The sequence below is a fragment of the Taeniopygia guttata genome, chromosome 9 (assembly GCF_048771995.1).
Source record: "Taeniopygia guttata chromosome 9, bTaeGut7.mat, whole genome shotgun sequence".
NCBI lineage: Eukaryota > Metazoa > Chordata > Aves > Passeriformes > Estrildidae > Taeniopygia > Taeniopygia guttata.
The window spans coordinates 24,982,671-25,006,123 of record NC_133034.1 but is presented as its reverse complement, the minus strand read 5'-3'; the positions used below and the strand labels follow the sequence as shown (position 1 = coordinate 25,006,123).

General features: G+C 48.9%; 1 protein-coding gene across 18 annotated transcripts in view; it reads right to left on the bottom strand.

Moving 5' to 3' along the window:
• The window catches only part of VEPH1 (ventricular zone expressed PH domain containing 1), a 57,570-nt gene that overhangs the window by 11,395 nt on the left and 22,722 nt on the right, over positions 1-23,453 (bottom strand). For 17 of the 18 annotated variants that reach the window (XM_072933460.1, XM_072933458.1, XM_072933459.1 and 14 more), the window contains 7 exons: positions 21,993-22,159; positions 20,695-20,904; positions 16,744-16,964; positions 11,987-12,196; positions 10,689-11,074; positions 2,158-2,297; positions 259-393 (listed from right to left, as the gene is read on the bottom strand). In XM_072933460.1, coding sequence (XP_072789561.1) covers positions 259-393; positions 2,158-2,297; positions 10,689-11,074; positions 11,987-12,196; positions 16,744-16,964; positions 20,695-20,904; positions 21,993-22,159 — 1,469 coding nt within the window. Of the gene's footprint in view, positions 1-258; positions 394-2,157; positions 2,298-10,688; positions 11,075-11,986; positions 12,197-16,743; positions 16,965-20,694; positions 20,905-21,992; positions 22,160-23,453 lie in introns of those variants that run through there. The other variant, XM_072933465.1, reaches the window with a different exon arrangement.

Here is a 23,453-nt window from a genome sequence, read left to right as displayed (position 1 = left end):
AGGGCTGTGTTTAGCTGGGTGAACTTCCAGGGGCTGCCCAACACCCCAGAGCAGCAGCTGAGCTGAGTCCAGAGCTCCAGACTGTGAGCAGGAACAAACCTGTGCAGCATCCCTGCTTTTGATGCCATGGAGGGGTGGAGAACCAGCCTGGGCACCTTCCAGAGCACAGCACAAAACACCCCTGAACAGAGCAAATGTTCCCAAGTGCAGGGCCAAGCCCTTCTGCTCTTTTAATCTGTGAGGAAAGGAAGCCCTTACCTTCTGGTGTGGGAAGGTGGACTGGATCATGGCAGTCTCAAAGCTGTGCGTCCCCTTGAGCTGTGTCTTCTCCCACAGGGCCTTGAGGACTTGCACAGAGCTGCTTTGTAGGGACAGAGGTTCTGCAAACAGGCTCTGCAGAAAAGGTTGGGAATGATTTCAGGTGGTTTTTCACTCAGGTGTTACCAAAGGGCATCTTGTCGTCCCAGTGGGACAGCCAGGGGTGAGCCCAGCTCTCCCCAGGGAGTTCTGATGGATCAATGGGCTCACAACTGGATACAACATCAACCATCTCATTTCCTCTGGGCTTTTTGAATCTTATTGCAATCCCACATTTCTGAGGTCTGTGGCTCACCGAGGATTCCCCTTCAATGGCCACTACATGACCTGGTTCCCTTCTGAAATGTGAATTTACCACCAGTCAGCAGCACTGGCCTCTGTGAACCACGCAGAGACCTGGGGGAGCTGCATCCCCTGGGAAAAGCTGGCATTTCCAGCCAGAAGGAGGAGGTGCCTCACAGGGCTCTGTGAGTTTGTCTGGAGCTCCTCCAGCTCTCAGTCCTCGAGTGGCACGAGCAGTTTGTGAGTGCACAGCCAGAGCAGGATGAAACACAGCAGGAGAACTCCACAGGACATTCTCAGCAGGGGCTGCAGGAGGTTGCAGCTCCTGGACATCCCCAGGACAGGATGACATCTTGCTGGGGGCTGCTGTCCCCCCCAGAGTCCCTGAGCCACAGGACAGGAGTGACCCTGGCACCCCAACAGCCCCAAGCTCTTTGCTCATCACTGCTCACACAGGCAGTGGCACAGCAGCACTGGGGCTGAGAACATTTGTGCCTCTCCTCTATCCCCTCCGTGATCTTTTAATTAAAGAATGCATTTACATGCAGGAGCCAAGACAAGAGTGCACGACAAATCTGATTTTCCATACTGCAAATATTTGATTTCACAATATGGGTAATATCCTTCAAACGTGGGATTCCTGGATGGACTTTCTGTCTCCTGTGTCTGAGCAAACTCACCCAGCCTAATCCTGCTCTCCTGCACTAATAATTTCCCAATTTCTATCCAAGAGTTTTGAAACACAGTAGAACTCTCCATTATTATTTTTTAAATTAACTGACCAGTGTTCTTGAAAAGTATTTATTTCTAGGAAAACACACAGGGCAGAGCAATTCAGGCTGTTCCATCCACAGCATCCCTCACTGTGTTCATTTTGGATAAATCCTGGGTGTTCCCAATGCTGCCTTAGGATGGGATGAGCTGCAGTGGAAGGCTCTGTGTGTGTTAAGAACTGAACATTGTATTTCAGCTCAAACCCCACCTGCTGCACCTTGAAGTGTGAATGGAGGGTTCTCTCTTAGTTTCACACTCTTTGTGACCCGTTAGGAAATTCCACACGTGTGCAAGTACTGGGCTGTTGCTGGAAATAAAATGAAACACAGGAAAATCCCTTGAAGGGTGGTAGAACAGCAGTGAGCAGATTTACAAATTCTGCTCAGTCCAAACCTCTGTGTAAAACCCCAGTGGGTTCTGCCACTCCAACCTCCTCCTGCAGCCTTGGGGTTGGGGCTGCTCCCCTAAAATCCACTGCCAGTTCCTGGCTGCTTCCAAGGCACCTGGGCCTTGCTGGAAGTTTTGCCTCGATAAGAACAATATGCTTTGGTCCCACTTTTTTATCCTCAGACTTTGCAATCTCCCCAGCCAGTTTGAATTTGGAGCATTTAACACAAATATAAAAACTTACACAGCACAAAATAACTTCAGCCCAGTGGAAGGAGCTCCTGAGGGATCACAAATGGTCACAGTGAGTTAGAGGTGTGTGTAATGAGTGTAACCATGTGCCACTCTCGTCCAAGTGAGCAGCCCAGGGGTGGCCCTGGTGGCTGTGGCCCTCACCTGCTGGAACAGGAACATGATGTGGATCCAGAGAGGAGGCTGCTGGCTCACCAGGGTGAAGCTGGATTTGCTGTACAGGCAGTAGTGGCCCTTCAGGGCACAGCTGAAGAACAGCTTTGCCACACAGCTTTGAACAGAGTCTGCAAAGACATACATGGCACGTTAAAATCAGCTACAAAGCAGAGAGGAAACATTCCACTGAGGATTTGGGGCACTCCTGCAGTCAGCAGGGCACTGATGTGTCTGCACCCTTAAAGCAGGAGAGAAATTTAGTGTTCAGTGCTTCAGATCTCACCCAGTAACCCTTTACTGCCAAATGCAGGAGGGGCAGCACAGCCCAGCCAGGCTGTTCATAGTCCTTGTGCTTTCTGATGCATTTGGGATATCAGATAATCAGATCCATCCAAATTGTGTACCCCTTATCCTATTTAAAAAGTTTGTTGGAAAACCCCTGCCCTAGCAGGCGCCAGCCAGGTGGGGCTGACACTTGTGGGGTCCCTGCTGAGGTGATGGTTTGAACTGGAAATGGAGCCCTTGAGATGCACAATTCTGCTTTTGCTAAATATTATAGATCATGGAATGGTTTGGGGTGGAGAAGACCTCAAAGCCCACCCAGTGCCACCCCTGCCATGGCAGGGACACCTCCCACTGTCCCAGGTGCTCCAACCCCAATGTCCAACCTGGCCTTGGGCACTGCCAGGGATCCAGGGGCAGCCCCAGCTGCTCTGGGAATTCCATTCCAGCCAGGAATTCCTTCCCAAAATCCCATCCATCCCTGCCCTCTGGCAGTGGGAAGCTGTTTCCTCAGCAAACCCAAACAGCTTTATCCCAGGACGATGAAATGGTTTCCCCTTGCCAGCTCCTGGAGGTTTGCTCCCAGCCTCACAGCCTCCTAGCCTCTCTGTAGCATTTCTGGCAGGTTCCAACATCCCACTTTTAAATTTTCTGCATTTTCAGTGACAATCTGGTCACTGACACTTTCTTCTGGCAACACATTCTTTTGTGCCTCTGGTAGACTCATTCCTCACATGTCACACGTTTACACGAAATACTGAACTTATTACATTTCCCTCCTATGCACTCACAACTTGATTAGATGGAAAATGTTAAAACCATGCATTTCAAGGCTGCCTCTGCTCTCAGCCTCTCCTTGTCAGGAGATCCAGAAACCATCTCTGCTTACTCACGTTTTCTCCAAAGTCACAACTCATTTTTCCAGTTAGGAGATTTTCTTTGAGCATTTTCTTCCTTCCCCTTCTCCCCACGGTGACTCACCAGGACAGAAAGAGACTGAGTCACATCCCTGCAAGGCTGGCCCATGAGCAGCACACCCCAGCAGGGAAAAACGGGGCATAAATCCACTTCTCTTGGATGATGGCACAAAATGCACACGCGTGGATTACTGGCTATGGGGAAAACTGGAGTTTCGTTGCCCAAACCTGCCAGTTCTCACCCAAACCTGCCAGTGCTCGTGTTCACTGTAACAGAGGAGTTTGGGAAGCCAAAGGGGTTAATTAGAGCCATCCTGGATCCTGGAGCACATGAAAACACACAGTGACATTTCCAAGGAGGCTGCTGACAGATGCTTTTCCAAACTGCAGACCCCTCACAGATGCTAAAATAACCTTCACTCATGCACTCAAGCAGAAATCAGGCTTGGCCTTGGGCCATGTGTGTGAAAAGTTGATGTTTCAAGATGGGAAATGACTCTTAGCTAAAAATGACCCCAAGCCACGGTGAAGAGGAGCAGGCAGCTTGTCCTTCCTCCTCCCTGGAACACAGCCATTACTCTGCCAGTTACACACACATGGCCTGACAAAAACCTGGGAGCAGAGGGGGCAGGACTGCAGCCCCTGGTGAGAAAAGGCACCCAGGTGGGATCTGATGGGCTGGGAAGGACATTCCTGAATATTGCAAATAAAAAATGGCAAAGGATCTGTGGGGAAGCTCCTGAGAAAGTGCTTAGCAAGGTTTTGCTGGTGCCACTGAGGAGCACACGGGGGCTGAGGACACATGCCAAAATCAACGGCAGCTCCAGAGCAGAGCCCTGGCTGGCTGAGCACGAAGCTCCTGGAGACCTGCAGCACTCATTTGTCACTACCACTGCAGAAAGCTCCATCCCAGACGATCTCCCAGGCTCTGGAATGAGCTGAGCAGTTCCTCAGGGCTGCTCTGCTCTGTTTGATGTGCTGGGTTTGGCACTGGCTGAGCAGCAGCCCACGTTTGCTGCCTGCAGCTTTCAGCAGCTCCTGATGAACCAGCAGTTCCACCTCAGACAGGGAATATCAGTTATTCCAGTGTCAGCAGAATCATGGAATCATGGAGGGCTTGGGTTGGAAGGGACTTTAAATATCATCTCATTCCACCCCCTGCCATGGCAGGGACACCTCCCGCTGTCCCAGGAGCTCCAAGCCCCAATGTCCAGCGTGGTCTGGGACATTCCAGGGATCCAGAGGCAGCCCCAGCTGCTCTGGGCACCCCATGCCAGGGCCTGCCCACCCTGCCAAGGAACAATTCCTTCCCAATCTCCCACCTGACGCTGCCCTCTGGCAGTTTAAGAGCATTTTCTCCTCTCCTTTCATTATCTGCCAGGTTCTCCTCCTTCCTCAGCCTTGGCAGGAGAGTCCAAGTACCACAAGAAAAGGATTTGGAAACACAGGAACATGTGAAGAGCACCACAAGACACAAACCCACCCCACAGAGTCACCAAATGCCCCAGGAGGCTCATCAGGACCCCAAGGAAATGTTCCTCAGCCAAGGAACATTTCTCAGCCCAGCTCTTGGCCCGACTCTGCCTTCAGCAAGGGAATAAGCAACAGCTCCTTTCTCCTGCAGGGAACAAGGGAATATATGTTGCAGTTTTAAAGTTCACAACCGAGTGGTTGTGCCTGGGGAAAAGGAACAGAATATAAGCAGGAGAATGTCAGCAGAGCTGTTAATTGTTACCTATTCCAGCTTCACATGCTGGGCTGAAGCAGGAGGGCACAGAGTCACCGGCTCTGGGAACAATTAATCTGTTATTTGATTTACATTGTGATCCTTTACTATTAAATGAAATCTGTTAATAGGAGTAAAAATATGCTCATAAATTTCCTAAATAGAATCAAACCCATGCATAAACATGGAACCAATAAGGAATGGATGCAACTTTTTAAATTTTGGGTCTAAGCTTTTTCAGCTTCCTCCGTTTCCTTTGCCTGACCTCTTCAGTTTGGGTTACAAAAAGTATGCAAACAATAAATACGTTTATAGGAGGAGAGGGCAATTTTTAAAGCAAGCAGCTTCAAGAAATGCTGCTTTATATTGTTTTAAACACCACTAACTTTGTGTGCAGGGCATAACTCAGTCCCAAGGTGTGAGTTACACCAACAATGAGGCCCTCAGCACAGGCCCCACATCCAAGGGGCAAATCCAGCCATAAAATCATCCCAGAATCACAGACTGGGTTGGAAAGGCCTTAAAGCTCCTGTTCTACCTCCTTCCTTCTCCTAGACCAGGCTGCTCCAAGCCCCATCCACGTCCAAATCCTCTGGTGGATGCCACCACCCCCAGGAGGGTCCCAGGTGCCAGGTGGAGCCCACCTGAGGGCAGCCTGCTGCCAGGGCAGGAGAGAGGCCCCCAGGATGTGCCACATGTGTGTGAGGGCAGCCAGGGCAGAGCTGGTGGCATTGCCAACGCTCTGCCTGTGGCACTGGGAATTTCTCCTTGGTCTGACAATGTGGATCAACCAGGAGCATGATGGCCAACCTGAGCTCTGGCACTGCCATCCTGAGAAGTGGCACTGCCATTGTGAGCAGTGGCACCACCATCCTGAGCAGTGGCACTGCCATCCTGAGTGGTGGCACTGCCATTCCCAGAGGTGGCACTGCCATCCCCAGCAGTGGCACCATGGTCCTGAGTGGTGGCACCACCATCCTGAGCAGTGGCACTACCATGCCCAGCAGTGTCATTGCCATCCTGACTGGTGGCACTGACATCTGCAGTGGTGGCACTGCCATTCCCAGCAGTGGCACCGCCATTCCCAGCATTGACACTGCCATCCTGACTGGTGCCACTGCCATCCCCATCAGTGGCACTGCCATTCCCAGTGGTGCCACTGCCATCCTGAGTGGTGGCACTGCCATTCCCAGCAGTGGCACCGCCATTCCCAGCAGTGGCACTGCCATTCCCATCAGTGGCACTGCCATCCCCAGTGGTGGCACTGCCATCCCCAGTGGTGGCACTGCCATTCTGAATGGTGGCACCTCCATTCCCAGCAGTGGCACCACCATCCCCAGCACTGCCACTGCCATCCTGAATGGTGCCACTGCCATCCCCAGCACTGCCACTGCCATCCTGAGTGGTGCCACTGCCATCCTGAGTGGTGGCACTGCCATCCCCAGCAGTGGCACTGCCATTCCCAGAGGTGGCACCGCCATTCCCAGCATTGCCACTGCCATCCTGAGTGGTGGCATGGTGGCCATCCTGAGTGGTGGCACTGCCATCCTGAGTGGCACCACTGCCATCCTGAGTGGTGGCACCGCCATCCCCCTGCCTCCCTGTCCCCTGGGGCGTTTGGAATGCCAGTCCTGCCACGTGGAATGCCAGCTCAGTCTGCAGGGCAGCGCTGCCCCGGGAACGCTCTCCTGGGAACGCTCTCCTGAGCTGCCCAGCTCGGAGCTGGCCCTGCAGCCCCATCTGTTCCCCATCAGGGCCTGGCTGCTGGAATGCTGGAATCCATCAGGCCCTGCAGGGGAGCAATGAGCTTTTCCAGCCACGCCGCCATCTGCTCCCCATTACCCCTCAGCACCACATAAAACATCACAACAGCCACCCCGGGGGCCAGCACGCTGCAACCTGCTCCCCCTGCTGCCTCCTCCTCTGCCAGGAATGCCAGGGAGTGGGTTTCCTCCTGCATGGCACCCGCAGCCAGGAGGGACTGCTGGAAAATGTTCTGAAGTTTTCCTTGGGTGCTGCTGAATGGCCTCAGTGAGGGAGGGGGAAACGATTCTGTGGTGTCCCAGGGTTCTGTCCTTGCAAAAGGAGGCTGGAGATGGCAAATCCTCCAGTACCCTTGGCACACAGATATTATCAGATGCTTTCCTTCCAGCAGCTCACTGGAAATCCAAAGCTCTGAGCATTAATGGTGGCTTTTTTAGCCAAATCACCTAAAAATAGAGTAGAACTGGAGCAGAACGAAGGGGACTGTCCTTGCAGTAACCAAATGCAGCAGCTGTGCAGGCTCCTGTCTGGGAATCAGCTGCACCCAGCCCTTCCCAAGGGCAGGACACACACGCCATGGCCCTGAGGCATTGTCCTGCCAGGGCTGGGAAACAGGGAGAGCAGATCAGAAATCCTGATCAGACATCTCCACCAGCAGAATACAGGATCCCAACCCATCCCAGAAAATATGGTCTGCTGAACTCTGTGAAAACTGAAGAGCCTGACAAATATGGTGGCTTGTTTTTATCTTCTTTTGAGGAAAAGATCCCCAGGATTAAGAGGCTTTAAGTGATGAACATGACGTAAAAAAATGCCTCAAATTGCATCAGGTATGTCAGAGATGTGGGTCAGGGCACAAGGCTTCAAGCTAAGCAGGAACTGAACCAATAAATGGATTTTTGTGGGTTTGGGTTCTTTCTTAGTTCCTCAGCTCAAATCCTCTCTCTGACTGCAGTGTCATTCCAAAACAATTCCCTTATGCACATGAGTCTGGTGTTGCAGCTTGTCTGCTCTGTGCAACACCCCCAGCTTAGCCCTTTTCTTTAGGATAAAACCTTCTGGCCAGGAGCCCAGCGCTAGCACTGCTCCTGCTGTAGGATCATCACCCAATTCACACTCTCCCCTGCCCAAGGCACAGCCAGCCAAAAATAGTAAATATGAAACAACAGGGCTGACACGGCAATTTTTCAAGGTCTGTATGAGGCATCTTCAAACTGACACAGACAGCTCATGGATCCACCCTGACACTTCTCAACCTGCAGCCCTTCCCAGCTGTAAAATCTGACACTCCAGTTAATATTGCATCCATTTGGACACGGAATATAAATTGAATGAGCTTAGAAGTCAACAAGGAGCCTGCAAATCACACCCTGTAAAGCAAAAATACTCTGTGAGGGGTAAGACCTACACAGCAAACATCTGACTCTAGAGCAAAAAAGCCAATTTGCAAATCACAGACAATTTTGCAGAGCAGAGGTGCCTATTTTGTGTGTTTTGAACTTGCCTCTGACAACTTCATGGCGTGTTCTCCAGCACCTGGATGGGGGCAGACACTCAGTTAATCCTCCCAGGCACTCGTGAGACTGCAAATCTCTTTTCCAGGCTGCAGAGGCCATTTATCTCCACATGGAGGTCTGATTTTCCTCACACTCCTGCAGCCACTCTCATCATTTATCCTCCAAATTGAGGCTCTAATTAATGCAGGCAGTCCCAGAATGGTTTGGGCTGGAAGGGACCTCAGAGCCCCTCCAGCTCCTGGGCTGGACACTTTCCCCTGTGTCATTAGTGCCCAGATCTGAGGGTCCTACAGGAGAATTGGGATATTCCCAAGGTTCTGTCCTCACCAGCACAGCCCCTTCTGGAGGAGCCCCCAGTCTGGGGTTAAGAATGAGGAATTTACCCCATTCCCAGACAGGCTGCCCCGGGTCAGACACCAGCAGCAGCAGAAATGCCAGCAGGGGTGGAACTCTGGCCAAGAGAGCAGAATTTGGCCCATCACCCTTTGGAAATTCTTCTAAATTCTTCTTTATGAACACCCTGCTGACGCCCCAGAGCTGCCACTGGAAATGCCAGGAAAGGCCTGAGCAGGGAAAGGAAAGGTTGGGAAATGTGCAACACATTTTGCCATTATTTCCTTCATATACTCTGTGTCATGAGGGGCTGCTCTGGAGTTCTTATCTTTTCATATCTTCCATGTCTTACACATTAAATTTCCAGTTCAGACTCCCACACAGCCAACATAAAATCAGCCAACTATATTTATTAATGTTTTCAAATCTTGTTTTTTTCTGCTAAACACGTTGGTGAAATGTAAAACACGCCTTTGAGTGGGCCCTGTTAGAGTTTGGGGATCTCTGAAGTGCAATAACTGCAGGTTTTTGGAGAGCTTTATGCAATATCTGGAATATTAACAGAGCTGTCCCTTGTGGAATGAGCAGAGCTGCATTTCTTCAACAGATTTAGAACAATTCCCATAAATCTCTACTCTGCACATGTGTCCCTGCTCAAGGAATTTCCCTAGGAATGCTAGTTGAGATTTTCAGGAAATTACAATAGTTTGAATGAATTTAGAAATAGTCACATGCCTAGGATGTATCACAAGAGGTATTGCAGAAAGGAAACTGAGCAATACATTAAAAAAATATTCAATATATGGGATTTCATTAATGTAGGGTCAGAGCACTCAGCACTTCAAAAGCCACGTTGTTCACTCTCATGTTTTCACTGGAATTTTATGCAACACAAGTTTTATCCTTAATTCTACCAAATAACTATTTCAACTACTAAACCTGGAATTCAAGGTATTTAGGAAACTCTTCAGAACCATAAGCTTTTAAAATATATATGTAGAGAGTATTATATCCTTTTTATGAGTGGAAACTGCTTTTCCACTTCTTCACCACTGAGAAAGGAAAGAAATAAATCTTTTATCAACTTCAGTTGATGTTTGTTGGAGATGAAGTGATGCTGTATTAGAAGGTGATGTTTGAAGTGACTGGAAATTTAATTTATTAAATTTAATTTAGTTTAATTGATTGAGGCAGCTGCTCTTTGGGATCAACGTGGCCCATGGAAGGGTTGGGCTGTGAACAGCTCATGGCCACCAGTGAGGGGCTGGATGCACCCAAATTCACCTCAGAGGGAATAAAGCAGGAGGCTCCCAACAAAACCCAACCCAACCCATCCCAAAGCATTCACTTCAAAGAGGAGCAGATCACAGACCCAGGGATGAAAGCAGCAAACATTAAAGCAGCATTTACACGCCCAGGGATTGGTGAGATGGGATCCAACCCATCCCAGCCCATGGAGATCTCACCCCGCTGTGCCCTCAGGGAGGTTTGTGTTGGAATGTGCTGCCCTGAGGGTCCCAACCTTTGTTGTCCCGACCCAGCTGATTTAATAAGTTGGTAATGAGGAAGGAGCCCCAGATCTGCCCCAAACCGACCCAGCAGGAGCCTCACAGAGCAGCATGGGCCCATGGCACTCGTGGATCCCCGATGTCCATGCCAGCTCCACAGCTCCAGCCTGCAGCTGGCAATGTCCCTTGCTGCCCTGCCCTTGTGCCCAGAGGCTCTGCCACCCCTCAGGGTCCACTGCCCGTGACATCCAGGAGGAAACATTCACTTGAGCCTCCCTGGGAGTCTGGGAGAGGCATGGGATGGGCTGTGTCCCTAAGGAAATGAATCCTGGAAGGTTTCAGAACACTCCATTTGGGAAATGTTGTTTTCTACAGCTGATGTCCCTGCCTGTGCTGGGCTCTTTGCTCCCCTCTGGGCCCTGAGGGGGGTTTGGGTGGGTGCTGAAGTCCCTGGGAGGCTGATCCTGCTTACCTTCGATCACACAGTGCTCAGGAATGGGAATCCTCCTCCCCATCTCCACCACATACTCCTTCACTCTGCCCAGGTTCTCCTTCAGGTGCAGGTACAGCTTGTCCTGGTGCTCCTCAGGGTCCGTGGCTGCCTCTGCCCTTCCCTCCCCGGCCTTTTCCAGGGTCCCATCTGGCAGCCTGGCTGGCTGGGGGAGCTCAGCACTCTGCTGTGAAAGCAGGCAGGTCCCTGCTTCGGGCTGCACCCCAAAAGGCACCTCCTGGTGCTCCTGGCTGAGGCAGAGCTCGGAGAAGGAGATGCCAGCAGGGATGTCCCCGCTCTCCTCGTCCTGCCCTCCCTCCGAGCTCAGCCCCTTCACCCTGAGCGCGTGCAGGGCCAGGCTCTTGGACCTGCAGGGAGGAAGGATGGGAAAAGGGTTTGGAATAGAGGCAGGGCACAAAAATCCCCCCAAAACGTGCCCTGTGCAGCTGCCTCAGAGAGCCCAGTGTGGGGCTTCTGGAAAAATCTGCATTTCCAAAGCCAAGCTCAAACCTCAGATTTAATAAGCAAATGAAATGGAACAATATCCAAATAATACCCACATGTCCCAACATCTGCCACGGGGAGAACGAGGCAGCCCCTCTGCAAGGATCCTAGAGCCCAGGGTGGTGTAGCTGCTGTACCAATCCCCCATAAAACTGGCAACAGCAGCATTTCACTGAGTCCAGCTCCCCCTGCCCTGGATCCCTGCTGCAGATGGAGGGGAGCAAAGAAGGCAGAAGTGGCTGAAAGGGCAAATCCTGGAGCAGGAAGAGCAGAGCTCTGTGTGGAGCTGTGGGGCACGGACAGCCTGGGGTCATGTTGCTGTCACTGATAAATATTGTTAGTGATAACACCCCAGAAAAGCTCTCAGGACCTTCCTGTCTGTGATATCTCAATGCAGTTTTTTTTCCTGCCCTTTTTGCTGCTTTAGGGTACAGAAAAGATCAAACGGGTTCCCCAGGGAAGCTGTGGCTGCCCCTGGATCCCTGGCAGTGCCCAAGGCCAGGTTGGACACTGGGGCTTGGAGCACCTGGGACAGTGGGAGGTGTCCCTGCCCATGGTGACACTAGATGGGCTTTGACCAACCCCAACCATTCTGGGATTCTGGGATTTAGAAAGTTTTCACCCAGCCCTTAAGTTCATGGGTGCAAAGATCGGTTAAATTTAGGTTTATGCTCCCTGTGGGTATTCCATGAGCAGACCAAACCCTCCACATCTGGATAAAGTTTTATGACAGAACTGATCTTCCTGAACCCCTCACATATTTTCCAGAGCCCTACCTGTTAAACCTCATGTCCTTCCTTTCCTCTTTAGAAACCTGGCCCAGGCTGTATCTCCTCACTGAGCCGGGGGTGCTGTTGTCCACGTTTATTTTCTCTTCAAAAGCCTGGATTTTAACTTGCAGCTTTTCATCTTCTTCACTGCCATTCACGACAGATTTTAAATCATCCAGTGGTAGAGGACATTCTGCCTCAGGGTCGTTTTCCATCCTGAGGAAGCAGAAAGCAGAGCATTAACTCTGGCACACTGTGTTCATTGTGCTGATGCTGTGTCTCTGCCTGCGACTTGTGGTTTGGAGCTGGTAAAATAATTATGTTTAAACAGAGATTCCCTGAGGCTATTTTCAGGAACATCTTCTAGATCAACATCTCTGATGGATCAGAAGCACTGAACATCTCTGACAGCCCTGGACTGGAAACTGCCAAGCACCAGCAAATCACAACTCTGTCCCTGATAGTTGAAAATTTTTCATCTGAACTCAAACCATTCTCTCAAAATTGCTAAACACTCACTTATTAAATTATTTTCACAAGGCAAAAGTCAAGCTATTTGCAGACTTTATAGAATTCTGTGGTTTTAAAGCTTTGACCAAAGTACATTCAATTCTTACTGAATTATTGCATTCTGAGAAAGAAAAGTGCCTTTTAAAACTCAGGAACCGTTCTGAGCAATGTGACTCCAGCTCAGCAAAGAGAAAATGAAGAGTTAAAATGAACTTGTGGGACTGCAGGGAAAGTAGTTCTGTTTTGGATTTGTTATGTTTGTCTTAAAATCACAGAATCGGAGAATCATGGAATGGTTTGGGTTGGAAGGGACCTCAAAGCCCATCCAGTGCCACCTCTACTATGGCAGGGACATCTCCCACTGTGCCAGGCTGGCCTTGGGCACTGCCAGGGATGGGCAGCCACAAAATAGAACATTTTCATGCAAAAATTCAAAGGTAACTTTCAAATAAATTGAAGGGAAGCTGTTGATCTTACAGGATAAAAAGAAATCTGCTGGAAAAGATTTTTACTGTTGGTAAAAACGTGCAGGGTTCCCTCAAACAGCTTTGAAAGTGGCTTTTTCTGGGTTCCCTCATCACTCAGAGCCTGCAGAGAGAACCAGCTCCCCAAATATTTGGCCATTTGCTGGAAATCTGAATTTTGGGTATCCTTACTCTGCCTTGAAGGTGCAGCAGCAGCAGCAGCAGGTCTGGATTTCCCAGGGACCAACAGCAAGAGCATCACTGCTCCTTCCCCTCTCCCTGTCCTGCTGGGATGATTTGCACATTCCCAGCTCACTCCTGCAAGCAGGGAGGAGCTGGCACCAAAAATCATGGAGCAGCACAAAGCAAACAGGAATCTCTTGGAGAATCAAGGGGGATTGGACAGTATTTCCTTTTTAAACTCCATCCACAGCTCTAAAACAAGTTTGTTATGCTTCTATTTCTTTGTTTGATTTTCTTTTTTTTTTTCCCCATGAAAAAACATCAGAATAGCTAAATCTGTAAAAGATGGATCTATAAAACCACAAATGAGGGGTTTAACACAGCCCTTCCAAGGCAGCAGAGTCTCACAAGTCACACTCGCAGTGGGGGAGCCCATTAAAAACTCCACAAACTGCACATTACCAATTGTAAAAAGCCAGGTTTTTACAAAACAACCAGAAATGTGGCATCACTAAATGCACTTTTTCACTTGTTTTGATAAAGGCAGCTCAGGATATTTCTCAGGGGAGCTGGCAAGTTTTGTCTTGCTTTGTTTTTAATTCAAGCAAGATCTCATAATATATTAACACTGAGGAGCCCTTGAAAAATATTCTTCTGTAATAAAGACCCTTGATGCGACCTTTCCTAACAAATCTTTCTGGGGATGTAGGACAAGATTTAATTTATTGGAAAGCAGTCACTCCACCACAGCTCCCAACACTGCTTCCATTGTGGGAGCTGAGCTCTAAGGAAAACTCCTGTTCCCTGTGTAAATATGGGCAAAGCCTGGGGCACAGAGAGGGGATTGATGGACTGATGGGCTTTGGGAGTGGCAGACCCCAACCAGGCAGCCTTGGTGATGTTTGGGATTAAAAATGGTGTTTCAAACAGCACCTCTTTGTCCAGCACTCTCCTGCTGAGCTCCCATGGCTTTGTGAAGGGAATGCAAGGAAGTGCTTTATCACAGCACCAGTGAGGAAAAGAGCATCCCAAAGGGAGATCAATGAAAATGCACCTGGGGTTGTGGCCAGGGCTTCACCTCTGGGCTCATGGAGGCCACAAGGTGTTCCTGATTTGTTAAGGGAGAGAAAATCACCTCCTCCAACAGGATGGACAAGAAAGTTTGAAGAAGACAAGTGATGGAGAAAAGATCATAGAACTGTCAGCAGAATCCCAGACTGGTTTGTGTTGGAAGGACCTTAAAGACCATTCCATTCCATCCCATTCCACTGGGACCTCTCCACTGTCCCAGGCTGCTCCAAGCCCCAGTGCCCCAGCCTTGGGCACTGCCAGGGATCCAAGGGCAGCCACAGCTGCTCTGGGCACCCTGTGCCAGGGCTGCCACCCTCTGAGTAAAGAACTTCCTCATATTTAACCTAAATCTCTCCTGTCCCAGCGTAAAACAATTCCAAGCAGCCACAGCACTGGTGCAGCCCCTTAAGCTCAGTTCTTACCCAGAACGAGGGCTTTGAAGCTTTCTTCCCCTTTAATTGACTACACTGCCCCTCTAGTAGGATCAGTCCATTAAAACCCTGCATATGTTCTTTAAAAGCCCCCTGGGACTGAATAACTTGCAATTTTGGGACAGTTAGGAGCAGCAGGGCATGGCCTGGTTCTAATTATGCTCCCCAGTCCCTGCATGTAAAATTCCCTGTGTCAAACAACGCTGGGCCAGCCATGGCTCTGAAGAATTCAGCTTTTCCTTGTGTAAACACAGGAGTTTTGGAAGGAATGGCTATAAGCCAGGCCCACAGTTTAAAATCCTGCTTTCCCTTCACAGCACAAACACTCTGGATTGCTGCTCTTTAGCCCAGTGACTGCAGCAGCTCCAGAGCTGGGAGGGCACTTCCACCTTCACATCTGGACTGGTCCCATTTCCCAAGCACAAGTCAAAACCAGCTCTGCTTAAATCAGCAGAGAACTCTCATTCAGCCTTGTCTGATTTACTGATACTCTGCTTGACACAGGCCTGAAATGTAAAACTAAATAGCTAAAAACTGTGAAAAAACCTTCACAGCATTTTGCTGTGATCCCTCACAGCCATGTTGAGATAATGGGGGCACAGAGGGTTGGGGAGGGAATGAAATTTAAAATAAATAAAGAAATAAATAAAACCAAGGAGAAGAGAGAGAAAATAATCTGTAACCACACTCACACAGACAATGAAGCTTCTACTCTTCAGCCAGTCCTTAGAGAGAATTTTAGCAAGAAACAACCAGATTTTGATGAAAACCTTGTTTTTAACTTGGTTTTCTTAGCAGCTCTAGAGATAAATGTTAAGCACAGGATATAATAAGGAATAGGAATATCACAGTATTTTAACAAAGTAATTTTCCAACCGTAAAAAAGGGACCACGATGAGCTGTGAATGCCAAGGGCTGCTTTCTGCTGAGGTTCTGCCTCCAGGTGAGGCTTGGACATTTCTCACAGCCCTGTAGTCAGATGAGTGCTCTATCTGGCTTCCTCCCCTTTCTCATTTTCACCTCTCTCCAGGACACCAATTATTTGTTTCTCCACTGACCTCGGTGTTTTGGCTCCACTGCTCCCAGTCTGGCTCCAGGGCTGGCCTTCACTGTCAGGAGTTTTCTGACACCTGTGTTCCATTTTCCAAAGGATCACTACTCCTGTGTGCCCCCCTGACCTCCTGCAGGATACACAACTCTAATTCTAAGTCTCTCACTACTTAGAAGTGAAATACCCTGTATTTAAATAACATTCCTATCCTCACCACAACCCTTCAACCTTAGGATGCACAGCCAGAAGCAGCTGAGTGAGCAGAACATCTCGCTGTTGATGCTTCAGAAATTCTTTTCAGACTTTTGTTTTGGGCAAATCTTCATCAAGGAGCTATGCCAGCCATTGTTCTCATCACCCTCAGTGGGCATTTGCTAGAATAAACTCACTGATAATTGTCAGGCCTGACTTCACTGATTTAATTTTAATCGAGGCTTTTTTAGCTTGCTTAAGTCTACTTATCTGGGGCATGGCTTTCTGCACAGCAATGGGAGTATATTTAATGGGAATTTTGGTGCCTCACAGTGATGCCTAAAGAGGCTACCTGGAACAGAGGCTGGGAGTCAAAGGAATAAAGCAGGGATTTATTAAAAGGCCTTCGAAGGAGCTTGGGCAGTGCAACAGCTCTGCCCAAGATGGACCCCAGGTCAGGAGTTTTCACACTTTTGTAAGTTTTGGTCCATTTCCATATTGGGTTAATTGTCCGATTCCAGCTCCAGGTGCTGCAGTCCCACCCTCCCAGTTTGCTTGAATTGGTTCTGGGGCTGGAAAAGGATTGTTCTGTGTGCCTGAGCTGGTTCTGGGATGGAAAAGGATTGTTCTGTGTGCCTGAGCTGGTTCTGGGTTGGAGAAGGATTGTTCTGTGTGCCTGAGCTGGTTCTGGGCTGGAAAAGGATTGTTCTGTGTGCTGAGCTGTGAGGAGAGCTGCTGGCACTTTGTGTGGAGTTCAGAATCACACACTAAGGCAGTGCAGAGTCTGGAAAACATGAAAGGCAGAGCTGAAGGCAGGAGCAGAGCCCTGGGGAGGCAGGGGCCGTGTCGGAGCAGCGGTACCTGGCTGCCGCCGCGCCGTCGGTGCCGAGCTGCCGCGCCAGCAGCCTGGCGATGGCAGAGAAGCTGTTGCTCATGCGATAAATGTCCCTGCTCTGGGCGCCCAGGATGCTGCAGAAGGTGTCGGTGAGGCTCTTGATCTCCAGCAGCAGCAGGTGGTGAAAGGAGTGCTCCATGTTGGCCAGCTGGTTCACCAGATACAGCAGGGAGGTTCTGGCTCGCTCCTGGGCAGCGTGGGGAGATAAGAACAGGGCTGAACACACGAATTCATTGTTTGCTGTGCCAGGGGCTGTGTGTGCTGGCACTGAGTCACCTCCCTGGGGAAGAATGGCTGCCCCACGGTGACACAGGCAGCTGCCTCAAACACAGTTTATTTGTGGTTACGCTGAAGTGACCTTTGTTCCTCTTGGTGTTACCTAACCCAGCCTAACTCAGGACATCTTGTCTCCTCCTCAGACCTAGAGCCAGATCCCTGAAGGCTTTTTAAGGGCCCTACATCCTTCTGGGTTGGTAGATCAGCCTGGCTCAGTGATCAGGGCCCCAGCAACACCAAGCTCCCCTTTCACCTCTGATGGCTCTGGCTCAGCTACTTCATAAAACCAGAGAATGGTTTGGAAGGGACCCTAGAGACCACTCAATCCCACCCCTGCCATGGGCAGGAACACCTTCCACAGGTTGCTCCAAGCCCCACCAACACCTCCAAGAATGGAGAACATCCAGCCTGGGTCTGAACATCTCCAGTTTAGGGCTCCTCTGTTAGAGCTCTCCTAATTAGATTGGGTTCCACAGTCCTAAAAACACGCAAGTGGAAAAAGCAGTGGAAAAAACAAGAATTAACTCAGGAACTCCCCTCGGATCCTTCACTGGGGGAATCCTTTTACTCAGGGAAGACCACTTGGTCCTCAGCAGATTGATGGAGAAACTGGGAGATGTTTGGATTTCAGCCTGTGCTGAAACACAAACAAAGGCAAAAAAACAAACAACTTTCTTCTTCCCAAGGGCCAGCAGAGAGCTCATGTGCCATGCACGTGTTCTGGGCTCTGCAGGGTCCCAGCCCCATTTCCTCCTCTCTTCTGGGACCTCGTAACCAGAGAGCAAAATCTGCTGAAAGTTTGATTCCAGATCCAGCTGGGCTATGAAAATACCTGGGAGACGTTGGCAGGACATGGCCCTGCATCACGGGTGAGACTTTTTTTAAAGAGCAAACCAACGTAATTCAAGGAAAAGCAGCTCTGCTGTGTCGTGCCATGACAGAGATAAATGGGAAGAGTGGATCAGACAAATTGCTCCCCTTCAGCCATATGGGGGAGAGCTCCAGCTACACCCTGAACTGGACTGATGTGACCAAGGAGCTTTTTCCTCAATGGCTTGAACGAGGTTGACTTTTTGGTGCACAGTTACTCATTTATTTGAAAGCCGATCCTTCCTCCAAGAGATAAACAGAGGCTCAATTAACATTTAAAACACATTTTTGTTTTCTAAACAAACTGTGCAGCAGACTAAATGGAGGAGCAGTTTTGACCATTTTCCTGTCACTTTGATCCAGCTGGAGAGTGTCCAGCCATGCTGAAATGCTGCTACTCGCCTGGAGTGAGGTAAAAGAACAATAAACTCGCCTGAGTAATATAATATGTAACTGTTATACAAAACAAAATTACAGCAAAATAGCTCAACATGAAAGCAGCCCTTATCCCTGCCACAGTTCTTATCCAAAATGTTTCACAAAGCCTATTTGGATGCACATAACCCCTTGTTATTTCAGCAATGCCTGTTTGATGTATTTTCTCATAAGCAGCCCTTGCATTTTATGGCATTACATCTGCCAGAAGGTGAAGAGCTAAAGCACAAGCAATGAGGTGTGGCAAAGTGTTGTGCTTTTTTCTTAAAAACAGGTTCAGGAGACTACAAAAAGATCACAAGGCTTTCAGAAATAACTCCAACTCCCAGGTGGTTCAAACCATAAGGGAAAAAAAATAAAGTGTCCGACTGCCCTGAGCCCCAAGATAGTTTTTCATTTGCACAAGTTTATGGTTAAGGGACAAGTTCTGACTTCAGCTTGCCCCCCTGAGAGTGTCGCTGACACCAGCAGAAGTGGTGTGTGTAAACAAGGGGCAACCTTTCAAATCCAGAGCTTTCCTCTCTCCCAGGGTCCCTGGAAGCACAAGAGGCTTTTTCTAGGAGCCAGCAAGGATTTGCTGCTCAGATCCACAGTTTCGACCATCCACGCCAAGCCTCAATCCTTGCCACCTCTTTTCCCCAGGCAAGCCTTCCAGTGAAATAAAACATCAACAAATAAAGCTCCAGCACTGCCATTGATGTCTCCTTGCGCGCTTGTTTTGCTTGGCCGGGCAGGGGACGCCGATTCCTGTCTGAAAAGTGACAGAATATCCAAGGCACGGCTCGTGTCAGGACAGGGAAGAGGGGGACAAGGGATGAGGGAAGGTTTGGGAAGGCCCTGACATGGGGGCTGTGATATGAGACCATCAGAGGCACACGTGGGTTGGTGGTTGGACTCGATGGTCCTGGAGGTCTTTCCCAGCCTGGCAGATTTTATGATTCCATGATCTCACCTACGCTCAGGAATCAGCCATGGAGGCGTTTCCTTCCCCTCTTAGGTGAGTGATTCTTTTTGTCAAACCAGCTTAGGGTTTGGAGCAACCTGGCATAGTGGAAGTGTGCCTGCCCATGGCAGGGGAATGGGATGAGCTTCAAGATCCCTTCCAACCCAAACCACCCTGTCATTTTAAGATCTTCCATAATTCAGAATTATTCACGCTTCCCAACCTTTTGGAGAGCAAAACAAGAGAGGAACCGTTGATCTCCTGGTGGAACATTCACCTCTGCCACCCTTTGTGTGTTGTCTTTATCCCTGTTTTTGAGTCTGGAGCACAGGGTCCCTGGATGTCAGCAACAAACACAGCAAACAAATGACAAATGTCCTCCCCACGGGCTGGGATGCTGCTGAGCCAGCAGCTTCCTAAAAAATCAGACTCATGGCGCAGGACATGGTGAGAGCTTTCTCAACATTTACTCCAGAGACTGGACATTAGTTATTCAGTGCAGGTTGTGTGTGCTCCACTCAGTAGATTGGTGTAGCCACATAAACCAACAGGTTAAAAACACGAAGGGAAAATGTTCTTTGAAACGTGTCTTTGTGAGCTTTACTCTGGTGTGTAATTCCCAGCACTACTTGGAATCCAACAGGGCCACTTGGTTCCTTGCTTATTCTTGGTTTGGTATAAAACAATCTCAGCAACAAAAGGCAAAATAAATAAATTCAGCCCCTTTGAAGCAGCAGAACTCAGCGGAAATGGAGCCTCAGAGACACCCAGATGGGGAGAGCTGGTTCAACACCCCAAAACACAGAATCCAAATGAAATCCTTCAGTTCTGAGCCCAGCTGTGCTCAGCTGAGGATTGGCTGGTTAGCAGCCGTAAAGTTTCTAAAAAATGCTGACACTCAAATACTAAACACAGAATTAAATGTGGTCACCTGCAGGTCTTATAAAAGTAAAACTTGCTGGGGGATGGAAGTAAACAAGGAGAGAACAAAAAACTTCATTTGGCTCCCAGACCTCAATGGGATTTTGGCTCCTCTTTCCACACAACAGAAACAAGATTTATGAAGCCAAACCAAATCTGGTTTTGATTCTTCTGAGATAAATCTAATTTTACATGAATATAAAGCTCCAGATCAGTAGAAACAGTGAGGATGGTGTCTTCCTGTGCTGCTCAGACACATGAGGCCCAGCCAATACACTCCCAAACTAATTGCCAAAGGGGGAAGAACTGGAATAAGATCATCTTTAAGGTCCCTCCCAACCCAAACCATTCCATGATTCCATGGCAGGGCAGTTGGGTGACTAGATAAGAAATACATGGATGCATTACTTTATACAAGAATAAAAGCAACCCCAAGCCCAAACCCAAGCAAGTCTTTTGTTTCCCATCTTACCTCATCGAGATGTCCAACAGCTCCGAAGATCTTTGCTGTCTGCCCAATCAAACTGGGAAAACTCTCTCCAATTTCCCTCAGCGTGGGAAGGAAAGGGGCCAAGGCTGCAGGTTCGTAGCTGGATATTTCCAGAAGGATGTTTAAAATCACCTCGCTGTGGTTGGGGTCCCTCAGGTGTCCAAATAAAAATGGCAAACACTCTCTCAGCACCTGTTAAAAAACCAGAAACAAATTGGATCTCTGTTTTGAATTGTGAACACCAATAACCAGAGGAGATACAACCACCAGAGTGATAAAAATAAGCCACCAGACTTTGAGTTAATATAAGTTTTCCACCCTTGGTGACCTTTGCATGGAGCTATCACTGAGGTCAATCCAAGTTCAACTGAACATATGGAATAAGGGTAAGCTCTGCTTTAAAATATGGCAGTTATGCATAAATAAGTAAGGAAATGCCCAATTTAAAAAAAGACAAAAAAAACAATTTTACCAAATATTTTCCCTGCTCCAGGCCAGTCTATATTTTATTGATTAAAACAACATAAGACTCAGCCTTCCTCAATAATACAGTCAATTAAAGTACTTGTAGAAATGTTTGGGTTCCACCAGAAACTAAAAATTGTGACAAGGCCAGGAGCTGGAATAGAGGGAAAAAGTGGGGTCAAGACCTTCACTGCATAATAAATGTGCTATAGGTAAGTTGTCATTTCTTGCAAGAGCCCAGTTTTCAGGAGACTGAGGGTGTAGTCCTCGGAGCCACCTGCCAAACAGGATGCAGTTGAGTACAAGTCCCCACTGAGGATTAATTCAGGGTACACAGGCACAGTAATGCACCCAGGATTCAGGGAAACTGCTGCAGCTGTGGAAAAGACATTCAGACACACACATAGGGCATAAAAGCCATAATACCCTTCTTTTGTTCTTTTTGTTTTGTTGTTGTTATTTTTTTTATTATTATTATCAGTTCTCATCAGTTCCTAAATGATTTTAATTGTCCGTGACATGGATTTTAATACAGTTCATGTGCACTGACAGAAACACAGTTATGGGAATTCACACTCAGCTGACAGAGGAAGAGCCGAAAACATTGGAGACAAATGGTTTAACCCAAAGCTTTTGGTCCAGCAGAGTCTTTGCTCTGTTCTCCTTATGTCTAGGTGGAGAACTTGGGAAGGAATTAGAGAATTTAGAGGGAATTAGCACAGGAACCCTGCATGGTGCAATTCCTCCCTCACCCAGCCTGTGAGCCACAAACCCCCCGAGAGGAGGGGCAGGGAGACGTGCCCGGTGTGGTTTACCCCCAGTTCTCTCTTCCTGGCCACGGTGTGCAGGAGCCTGAGGAGGTGGAGCTGCTCGGGCGGGTCCAGCTGGGCCATGGGCGCCACCAGCTCCCGCAGGCGCGCGTGGATCGGCCGCGGCTGCTTCTCGTAGAGCGCGGGCAGCACCCGCAGCAGCATCGAGTTCCCTGGGGACACAGCAGGGACAGCGGCTCAGGCTGAAAGATTGACCTGGGGGTGTGTTTTGTCCCCGTCTGTCAGAGCTGGGACAGTTATCTGCTGTTCATTGGGCACTTTGTCCCTCCCAAAGCCAATCCTCCCTCCAGGAGATACCTCATGTTAATGGGCCATTAATTATTAATTATCTTCTGTTCATGGCCACTGAGTGTCCCTGCATGGCTGAGAAAATTCCATCATCCATGGGGAGATGCTCCGCCCAGGGGAGGAGCCAAACATTCCTACCTGGATACAATCTGACCTGGGAACAGCACAGCAGCCTTTGCCCCCTGCATTCCCAGAGGAGCAGCTTTCTTCCCACTGCATTCCCAGGGGAGCAGCTTTCTCCCCACTGCATTCCCAGAGGAGCAGCTTTCTTCCCACTGCATTCCCAGGGGAGCAGCTTTCTCCCCACTGCATTCCCAGAGGAGCAGCTTTCTCCCCACTGCATTCCCAGAGGAGCCCAGGCCCATCTCCCCCAGCCCTGGAGCTCCAGAGGAAAACTCCCCCCTTGTGCAGGATCCTGCTCCAGCAGAAGCACAGCTGGCACTGCAGGAGGGCTGAGCCACCCTGGGGTGGGACTGCTGCCACCTCCCTGACACACAGGCTGCCAGGGCTGCTCTGACTCTGGCAGTAGCTTGTTTTCTTTTTTTTTACTATTGCGTTTGTATTTTTATTTTTCCTACTAAAGAACTGTTATTCCTACTCCCATATCTTTGTCTGAGACCCCCTTAATTTCAAAATTATAATAATTCAGAGGGAGGGAGTTTACATTTTCCATTTCGGGGGAGGTTCCTGCCTTCCTTGGCAGACACCTGGCTTTTCAAACCCGGACAGATGGGCAGGGACCAGCTGTCAGTCAGTGCCCAGCTCTGGAGAGAGCAGATTAACCACCACAGAATGGTTTGGGTTGGGGAGATGTTAAAGCTCATCTCCTTCCACCAGGCTGCTCCAACCTGGCCTTCAAGGATCATCAGTACAAAACCAGGGAGGCATAAAACTGTAGAAAATTATATATTGGGCCAAGAAACCAAATAAATTATCAAAATAGAGCAAATCATTGCAGGCATAAGAACACTGTGTAAAAAAATCCCCACTAATTCCTATTAATTATCATTTTATTTCTAAATATCATAAGAATGATGCTTAATGAACTTTCAGTTTTGGATGATGCTCTGTTGAGTCCTAGGTCAAACTAAGTGTGATTTCTATTAACAAAGAGACAAGAGAAGAAAGAAGGAGAGAAATGACAAAGAAACAACTAAA